General features: G+C 35.8%; 2 protein-coding genes across 4 annotated transcripts in view; one reads left to right on the top strand and one right to left on the bottom strand.

The window, feature by feature from the left end:
- The window catches only part of LOC103384139 (homeobox protein MSH-C-like), a 33,103-nt gene extending 24,875 nt beyond the window's left edge, over nucleotides 1-8,228 (bottom strand). For both annotated transcript variants that reach the window (XM_025058700.1, XM_017035138.2), the window contains exons 1-2: nucleotides 7,818-8,228; nucleotides 3,106-3,327 (exon numbers count right to left, since the gene is read on the bottom strand). The gene's annotated coding sequence lies outside the window, so the exon portion shown is untranslated. The remainder of the gene's footprint in view (nucleotides 1-3,105; nucleotides 3,328-7,817) is intronic.
- Nucleotides 7,273-10,300, top strand: nsmce1 (NSE1 homolog, SMC5-SMC6 complex component). 2 transcript variants are annotated; one of them, XM_008317506.3, is made up of 8 exons: nucleotides 7,273-7,395; nucleotides 8,235-8,358; nucleotides 8,473-8,594; nucleotides 8,700-8,777; nucleotides 9,220-9,366; nucleotides 9,520-9,636; nucleotides 9,907-10,033; nucleotides 10,192-10,229. In XM_008317506.3, exons 2-8 carry the CDS (start codon nucleotides 8,241-8,243, stop codon nucleotides 10,227-10,229), a joined length of 747 nt encoding a protein of 248 aa, XP_008315728.2. In that variant the 5' UTR covers nucleotides 7,273-7,395; nucleotides 8,235-8,240. The 2 variants fall into 2 exon arrangements, with proteins under 2 accessions (XP_008315728.2, XP_008315729.1); XM_008317507.3 differs by lacking the exon at nucleotides 7,273-7,395 and adding an exon at nucleotides 7,406-7,529 and having other exon boundaries at nucleotides 10,192-10,300.
- Nucleotides 10,301-10,331: the final 31 nt, after the last annotated feature.

Below are 10,331 nucleotides of genomic sequence, written 5' to 3' on the forward strand. Positions count from 1 at the left end.
TTATGTCATCAGGAAAAATCCCATGGCAAACCACCAAACAAAAATTTCACAAAAAGTATATGTAATGAAATAAAATAAACTTCTAGTTTTTTTTACTCAAAATTGTACTCCTGTTTAGTTGAAGACATTGCTGATGTACTGGCAGGAATTGAAGAAAGACACTCACAAAGATCTTCTTCAACAGCTCGAATTATGTATCTTGTTTCAGTTTTAACCATATGCTGCCCCCTAATGGAAAAGGATTTAATTGCTCTGCCTGTCACGCATTGACAAACAAAGAAAAAAATATTTGCAATAAATAAATAATAGTTTGGTGACATTGGATAGACACACCTAATGATGCCTCACGGCACCTTCTCTCCAACATTAATGTGACATTATACTGAAAGATTCTGTGGAATCTTCAAATCCAAATTTGATCTGTTAATATCATTTGGCCAAAGAATGTGACTTGGCCGGCCTTTATGTGAATATTATAGTGAGTTTACGTGATTTCCCCCAGCCCCAAAAACCAGCCCTACTTGGTAGAAAAATGCTTTTCTTGACCAAGAATGCAATTTTTTAATTCACTAATAAATATTTTTAGCACCTCCCAGGCAAAAAAAAACCCAGCCAGAGAACAAAAAAAATCAACCCTAGGATTGGGTCGTTAGTGTGAAAATATGTGAGTGCAAATGAGATGCAGACAGAGTCAAAACACTGAATCCAGCATGGGGAGACAGAGAGACAGAGAGAGGGAGAGAGAGAGGGGATGTGGTTTAACTTTGAATTCTGAAACTGAACTCTGAGGTCAAATCATTTTTTTAAAATTCTAAGCATTCCTGATTGCCGTTAAATGGAAATGGTAGTTCAGTCTTCTTTTTGATAATATTGCCATATTTACATGTAATAATCAATGATAAAATATTATATTTAATTATCTGTATTTCTAAATATGTTTTTAATATTTATTTTAAAAAATATTTATTTTAGATGCAATAAACACTTAATACAGTCATCAAGATATATTGTGATACCTTGACACAAGATTAAATATATATATATATAATATTTAAAAAAAACGTTTTACCTTTATGCAACAAAATAATGTTCTAATGCACATTTTGGGCAGGACCAAGTCAGCACTAACATGTGGGATTGATGGGGTGTAAAGTGGGTCTAAGACCCATTTAGGTTTGTCTGTCATTTATGGACAGAACCCATGTAAATTTCCTAAATGAGCAAATGATGGGGTACAGCCCACAGCTCTCCCAGTTCTAATCTACGTACTGACTCTGTCAAAGAGTGACATGACCTCAGTGTCAGGCAGCAGGCTGTGGTGATTTATGCACATTGTGCTTCTTTAAGTGTGATGAAAGGATGCGTCGTGCATTACAGATGATAAATTCAGAGGTAATACTTGCCAGGCTGTTGACTTGGTAAATACCCAGAATACTTGGATCACTCTGTAGAAGCAATCTTGGCAAAGCTCTTGAATTTAGGACACACCAAATTAACTGCAGTAATTACAGCTGTGGTAAATAGAACACACAACTCCAACCAAGAGGATGTCTATAAATAAACACAAACCAATAAAATTCAAATGTAATTATCTTAAAAATAAACCATTATGCTCAGATGTCATGTCCTGATCTAAAGCAGTAGAAAACCATCCTCGGACCTTTCACTGCTCCTCACCTTAGGATCACTGTTTCATAGTAACCATGACAACGGCAAACAAGTCCACAACTCTTGATTTGTTTGAGTTGCACTGAGAGATGCATAAAATTAAATATTAAAAGTCCCAATAATACTGCTGAAGGTGGTCGTGTGTGTTTCTGTGTGTTGTACATTCAGGATAAAACACCTTGTGAGTAGATTGGACCACTTTGTCCTGTACTGTAAATAATCAGAGGCAGTAGGTTGGCTGAAAAAGTGATGAGGACCAGGGGTGTAATGCTGAATAAACACGTAAATGTTGCACAAACACCATATGTCTGGTAATAAACAACACAGGAATGGTTTACAGTAGAGGAAAACACTACAAACGAGTCAATCAATTTATAAAACACTATTTGTTTCATGAAGATCAGACCCCGGCCTTCTGACTCACACCAACACACTCTGAAGCTTAGAGGAGAAACAAGCATAACTGTAAACGTTGAATGGATACTGTCTACACAATGTCTCATCTGTAAAAAAAAATAAAATAAATAAGTAGAAAAAATAAAATAAAATAAAAATAAATGAATGGTTTTCTGATGAAAAAATATTTCAAAAGACTCCAGTAGATTTGCTGTGTCAAACACATCATAATGTCCTTGTTGTTTTTTTGTTTTGTTTTGTTTTGTTTTTTTTGTTAATGGCTGATGCTGGAAAGTGTCATCAATAAAATGATGTCTCTGGGTCATGGCACATTTCTAAACTACAAACTTTAACTCCTGCAGAGTGTGGACAGTGGGAGAGCAGCACCAAAAGATCTTGTTTGACTGAGTAAGAATCAATAAAAAGAAAAATATATATATAAAGTATCAGTATCAGTGTTAGGGGTTTCATTCCCACAGTAATGGTCTGTTTCTCTCCCCTTCCACCCATTTATATATTTTTCTGAATAATAATTAACAACAGCTTTTCTAATGTTAGTGAATAGTGATGTTTTGCTCAAACCCAGTACTGCAGGGTTGTCGTCGCTTGAACATCTGAACTTGTTGTAGAAGTTTCTGCAGCTGTAACTGGATGAAACGATTCATTTCATTCAAAAATAGAGAGTAAATATTTGTAATCTTTTTCACCTGTTCCTAATGTAATCTCCCAACCAGATCATGTTGTTATGGAGTTAGATTAGGTCATGAATTGTGAAAACAAATAAAGTCGATTCTGTCAAAATGAGAGGGGAATAAATGAACAGGTCCCTAACTTTGACACAAAGATTGTCTACATGATGCATTGACGAAAAAAAACAAAACAATAACTATATTAAATACCAGCAACCGGCAGTGAATTTCTCAAACGCATCACGTGCCACCTCGCAGCTGTATTTGAGCCGTGATACGTCACTGTACATGCACACGAACAAAGAGAGATTAAAACAGAAGCTCCGGTGAATTAGACACAACATGAACTCACAGTGTGTGGTTTGTCTGTGCAGGACCGCAGCTCAGTGACGCTGTGGCTGCGGCGGAGCCTCCGTGACAGGACGAGGCGGCGGCGGCGGCGTCCGCGGTGTCCGGAGGGAGGACACAGAGCAGCGAGGGTCAGCATCGGCCTGGTCTTTCTGCAGGAATTAGCCTTCAATCCACGGACGAGGGATCCCACTGGTGACGAACTGGTTGTTTGTCACCATCGTGTCTGTAAAACAGAGTCGTCTTGTTACTCAGAAAGTTCGTCAGGTTCGGCTGTAAAATATTAAAATGCCATCAGAAGTTTCGACAGCGTCCTCCCTCCTCTCACACCCTGTGGCATCGAACGGTCTTAAGACACATGGTAAACATATTGGGAATCGAAAGAATGGTTCGATTCATGAAAAGTATTGATTCACTGTAAAAACAGTGTTATCATTATGGCCGTAGAAAATTTAGAATTGAGAAAACAATGACATGAAGAGGCATTAATTAGGCCTTGTGCTTGGTTTGAATCCAACGTGTACTTTAAGACTACAGAAACAGATGCAGTTGGACACAAAATTGTTTGCCTTTTAGGGTTTATTTTTCTCTTTTTAAAGCAGTGGTTCCCAAAGTGAGGGGCAGGACCCCTAGGAGCACAAGAATAGGACAGCAGAGACTGGGGAAAAGAGCAAATGCACTGCAGAAATTGCACCGATTTTACATTTAAATTCTGTTTTTCAGTTAGAGTACAGTTTTGTTGGAGTCACTAATGTATTAAATAATTGTGTTTTGAAGCAATAATAAAATACTGTCAACCTGGGAAACAGTCTTTACTTCACATTTTTATTTCTCTGAGATTTCATAAAGGGCTAGGGTTAGACCAACATTAGAGTAATCAGTACACAGTGAGTATTTGATTTTAATTTCAGCTCAAAGGTTTAAAACGTGGGAAAACCTATACCACATTTTTACACATTTCATGAGTTCATCTAGAATAGTCACCATCCTCTTTTCCATCCCAGAATACCTGATGCATTATTTGACTGAAATATTTACATAAAACAAATCAGCTTAACTATTATTTAACATACCAACTGGGACTTGGTGACTAAGGTTTATCCTGATCAACCCCAGGTTGTTTACATCGATACGGATTCAGAAGAGTTATATTGTTGATGAAAGTTAAATGGAGCAGCCCACTGTGTATAATGGAGAGAGCCATGCGGGTATCTCACCATGTTTTTATATGTGTGTGTGCATGAGTGTGAGAATAATCCCTTCGTTTGAAAGAAAAATGAGAGAGCAATGTGTTGGCAACTGAGTGGGAAGTATAGGAGCCAGCCGCGTCTACAGACTCACATCAACCTTTTCAAGGGAGGAGAACGCCTGCTGTTTTCCTCTTAGGCCGTGACCGACTGTATGAATTCATTGTGCCTTTACGGGATCACTGGTCCAAAACCCAGCACCGAATCCCCCGTGCCCCCTGCCAACCCATCAATTGGGCATACATTTATTATTTTGACCTTTCTCTTCACAGCAGAGAAACATCAAAGTAGGTCCTGGACTTGTTCTCTGTAAGAAGACGGAGGTGTCATCACAGTGTGAGCAGCAGACTGCTGAGCTGGTTTTGTTGTCAGTGAAGAAGAAAAATGAAGTCTGGGTCACAGTGATGAAAATAAGATTCAATTAGGCCACAGCGTATGGACAGGGAAAACAACGGGATTAAAAGCGGCTATGCTAATAAGTGAGGAGATGTGTGTGTGTGTGTGTGTACATTTATGACCAATGAAATCCTGTCTAATTGATTATTAATTAATATATATGCTAAATGTATCTCTATCTTTAAGGAATTTTAGGTACAATTATGTATGTACATACATATGCTAAATATTGAACTGAATATTTGTTTATTGAAACAAAGTTTAACACTGTGTGAGTAGAGTAACGTTATTGTTTTGTTTCTGCTAAATACTGTGAAAATGAAACTTAGTTTTTCAACATTTGATAATAATTAATAGGGATTTGATAGCGGTGAACAAAGACAGGTGTTGTCAAAAAAGGTTTGATTTGTAGAAAATAAAAGTCACTTTTTTCTACTTAAGACTTTAAACAAAATATTTTCCAGTAAAACTGATGAAATATTATTGTATTTGACGAAAACAATATTTTAGTCGACGTGCTTTAGGGAGACCAAGTAGGTTTGGGTTTACTGTGTGGCTCTCTAACATACAACATAAATGAGATCTTCTTTTTCTTTCGGCTTTGTCCCCTTTTTTTTTACAACATAAATAAGATCAATTTACCATATTCACATATTATCTTTGTTAACTGTTCTTTTAATTTATGTAAGTACACTATATGTTGACTGTTTATGAGAGAGAACTTGATAAGGTGAATAAAAAGAACAGTGGACATTCAAAACATTTTTCTTTTTAAATTTCAATGCTTCAAAAAAACATCAGTAAAAAAACAAACAAAACAGAATTATATTCAAGTAAAAGATAAAAATATGACCTCTTTAACCATATGTACAATTAAAGTTCTCAATTAAACAACACAATGTAATGAACTCTGCACAGAACAAATATATGCCATGTCCTGAAAACATTCAGCATGTGCTGCTGACCATGGTCGATGTTCAAATAATAATTAATTATGAATAAAAACGGACATTGGGATCTGCCTAGTTCTGTCTCCTACACCTCATGACCAGCACATGATCAGACAATGATCACCATGGACAGTTTAGCAGACAGAGTCTTTTATATGAAGCCAATTGCACTTGAAAAAATTAGTAGATCGAAACTTGTTTATATTTATTTATGTTAATGAACAGTTTTAGTAGACGTAGAAAAAAAAACTATTAAGCAACCCGCGTGTATGTACGACAAGTCAGAGTTGGTAACTGTACAAGTAACACGTGTTTAAGGACGAAAAACTTAGGTGAGTTATTTTAAATGTCAAAACTACGTTATTTCATAAATTTTACCAACAGAGCCCCCTAGTGTCATATTATTGGAACAACACCCAAATAAAGAGATGTTTATTTTTTAATATACTGAGCTTAAAACTCATTCTGTGGTTGTTGTGGAAAACGTGTGTCCACTTCCTGGGATAAATAAGTCTAAATTATATAAAAAAATAGAAATAAAATTTTATTAAAATCAATAATAATAATTGTATTTAAAACTCTTAAGTTGATCTTTCCCAAAATTGTAATTCTGCCCAAAATAATTACTAAACATACATTTTGTGTTGCGTTGATGCGTTATTATTTATTGCACTCAATGACACTCACATATAGAGAGTGTTTCCCTGTACAAAGACAGCTGTTTTGGGTAGATTTTCTTTAGATTATTTAACAACAAGCAAATAAAATCTATTTTTTGTTTCTCTACATGCTTAATTACCAAATGTGATCTATATCCAACCACCACATCTAATGTTAGCCAAACGTACATGTAATTTAACATGTAATGTTAAATTAAGTTGAACTCATGTGCATCATTACATCATAAGGTAATTTGGTTTGAAACAAACATTGAAGTTGAACTTTTAAACCCCAGAGGCCTGTTCTCACCTTGTTGTAAAGTCATTACCTGTTAAACCACCTGTGAATATCAGTTAAAGCCGTGAAAAAACAAACCATAACAACAACAAATGATGCAACTAAGTGTTATGAGTCAGAAACAACATGCATTGAATGTGAAAAGCACTGCAGGGAGTTGGAATGAGCTAAATGTACTTTTATTAATATATTTATAAATAAAACAATAACAATTTATATATTTATATATAAATATACTAACATTTGTATGTTTGAATAATTAAATCAATCCACGGCTAGAAACTAGCCCCTGTTAGCATTGCTGGTCAATAAGAATAATGGTATTCAGCTGGTTAATATGTTAGATTCTGTGTAAAGCAGCTGACTTTTTTAAAAATCTGCCATGGGTAAAATGCCTGTTTGTTTGTTTTTTACTATAAATGGAAAATGTTTTGTTTGTGTTAATAATTTACGCTTCATAAATAAAGCCAGTGTGTTCAGAAATATTGTCTAGAATTTCTTCAATGTATAAGATAATAGTTATTTAGCACCAATATACAAGAGGTAGTTAATTAGGTAAAATAAAATAATAATGTTATATGTTATAAAAGCTACAATATAAAACGAATATATCCACAATATCACTATTTGAAAGGCGATAGGATACTCCACACTGGCAGGGGGCGCTATTGCGTGGCACTGGAAATGTACATCCTCCTGCCAGTCTGAAGTGAAGAAGTGAAGAGGCGGAAGTGCTCGTTCCCGGTAATAATTATTTAACTCAAATTAAAAAACAGAAATTACTAAAATTTTAACGTTTATATAAATGTGCTATTAAATTACAGTGGTCTACAAATATCGACCATTGTTTTGGTTAAATTTGGGAGTAAATGATGCAGGTAATCGCTGGAACTGTTTCTCTATTGGACAAGTTCAACTTAAAACTTAAATTAAACTGCTCTGTTTAGATTTTGATTTTAGTGATATTTAAAACTGACAGACTAACACTGACCGTAGTCAGTTGAGTATAAGCGGGTTCAGTGACGTTGTTCGGTGTCACAGTCTGTTACAATATCAAGGTTCTCCCTTCTTGAGCATGAAGATGGTTTGCATATCGATTAAAATCATACTCTGTTGTGATTTTAGGCAGTACCAGTGTGTGTGTGCGTTGTTTACATATTACTTACAGTGCACTGCGAGAACTGGGACCGTTTAGGATGAGGTTTCAGGGAAATGGCTTCAACAAACGAGTGATGACTGCTGCTGAATGATGTGGCACGTGATGTGAAGTCCACGCATGTTACGTCCAGCACAACAACAATGACCATGATAACGCCGCACCATATTGATTTTATGAACTGTGTTCAACAAGCATTTATCAAAAATGTCTAACTGATAAAATATTTAAAAAACGATGATGATAACAATAATGTATTAAAATGCCATATTCTCTTCCATTTTTTACTTCCACACAGCCACCATTTTATAATATTTTGAGGCAAAACTAAATGATTATACCATTAAATAAGGATTTCCTAAACCTCAGAATGACTGACCCAGTAGTGTACACAATCTCACATTTCACCACTACTTATTTTGTCCAGGGAAACATGTCACAACAACTGGGAAACAGCCATCGCAGGTTTCTACAGACCTTGATGACCTGTGGCAGTGTTGACGAACCTGGAGCTCGATCTCTCCATCAGCACTGCTGTGAAACACACAACAGTGAGTGATTTATTGTGGTGTCAAAATAATCTAGGACCATTCAAAGTAGTTAAATGTTTATACTTGTGGATAAAACACAATAGTATTAATTCATGGTATTAATTCTTTTTTTAGCCCAGTATGTCCCTGACCAACTGGACAATTTCATCAATGCCATCAACTCAAAGCTGCAGCCCTTGTTTATGCAGATCAGAAAAGGCATGTCTGAAGAGAGTGGTCAACAACACTACGCTCTGGTTTGTCTCTTTAATTCTTCTTTATGTCCTTTGTGTTTAAGCGTGTATAATTTTTTTCATCTCCAACCTGAGATGTTAACTGCCAACTTCTCTACTGCTGTCCAGGTAAACATGGCTGAGACCGAAGTGACCAGGATGTCATCAGATTATACCGAGAATGAGCTGGAGCTGTTCAGGAAAACCGTGAGTCACTAGAGGAAATTAGAACAACATGAGTGCCAAATGCTGCTCTGTTGTATGTAGCCAATTTTTTGAGACCTGAGTGGAAAATGTCCAGTTTATAGTCCGGTTATATTTTAAGGCAGGCCTCATTTAAACCTATTATTTTGCTGATTTAAATCTATAGCTTTTCACACAGTTTGTCTGTATTAATGGGAAACATGTAAGGACCTTATACAGACAAAAACGTTGCTCTAACACTTTACCCTGGAAAAGCTAAACACCTGATTCAAATGATCACTTGTCTAAAAGTTAGCCCAGAAACACTTAGCAGTTAGCAGTAAATGTTTGATACTGGTGGTCAAATCTAGCCGAAACACCTATTACTCAAGTGATAAAAGAGGAAACTTAAATTTGGTTGTGCTGTTGAAATTAGACATAATGTAACTTGGATGTTTCTACACAGATTGACCTGATCGTGGCCTCAGACAATGGTCTAGCGTTATCCACTGACATCCTGAACAGTGCTGACACCTTGACCACAAAAAAACTAAAAAAGACAGAGACGGAGCAGCTGTTAAAGCGACTGGTGCAGGACAAATGGCTCTGTGAGGTAAATACTGCCCCACGTAGCAACAAGGATGTAATTAAACTCCAAATGTTTTTAAATATTTTTGATACTACTAGAGGAACACTGGGCATCTGCTTTGCCCAGTCCCTCTACTACTACACTACCCGATGTTAGTTTACTGTTGTGTATCCTCAGAAACAAGGCGAATATACCTTGTCTACCAGATGTATCATAGAGATGGAGCCGTACATACGCACGATGTATCCAGAGCAGGTCAAAGTGTGTCACATCTGTCACAACATTGTTTTTCAGGTAAGCGTTTAATCAGTTTACTGATACATTACAATTGTGAACAGAACATGAAATCACTCATGAATAAATTGCATAAATATTTATAAATAATTATTGATTACATTTATTTGTAATTCTTTAAAGCTGATTTGAATGCAGTATAAAAACACACAATTTATTTCATCAAGCTACTGCATAAAAAAAAAACGTGCACTAACATGTTATGTTTTTGTTGTTGTCATGTAATATTGACTTTTGGATTACAATCATTTTGTCACGTTTTGCTTTCAGTGCCAAACTTGTGAAAATCCTGTTTGTGGAGTAAAAATTCACTTCCCCTGTGTGGCCAAATACTTTAGAGGAAGGTCAGTGCGCCGCTGTCCGGCTTGTGATGACGCCTGGGAACATGAAGTACCTGGTACAGTATTTTATTTATTTTTATCTAGTACCTCTGTGCTAAAAGTTTACATGACACTGAAATGTTAACATACTTTTGACTTTTATACCAACGAAAAATATTACAATTATGATAAGTATTAGACACTTATTCACATGCTCTGTGTGTTTCCTTCACAGAAATGAAACGAAGGTCAAGGTCTCAGTCCAGGAGATGAAAGAATCCCACTTTAAATGTTTCTATTTGTCTCTTTTTTTAAACAAAATAAATATATATTTTGCATCAAAACAGTGAGTTTGTGAGTGAGTCTGTTGTTGCA

The sequence above is a fragment of the Cynoglossus semilaevis genome, chromosome 9, assembly GCF_000523025.1.
Source record: "Cynoglossus semilaevis isolate Cse_v1.0 chromosome 9, Cse_v1.0, whole genome shotgun sequence".
In the NCBI taxonomy this organism is placed as follows: domain Eukaryota; kingdom Metazoa; phylum Chordata; class Actinopteri; order Pleuronectiformes; family Cynoglossidae; genus Cynoglossus; species Cynoglossus semilaevis.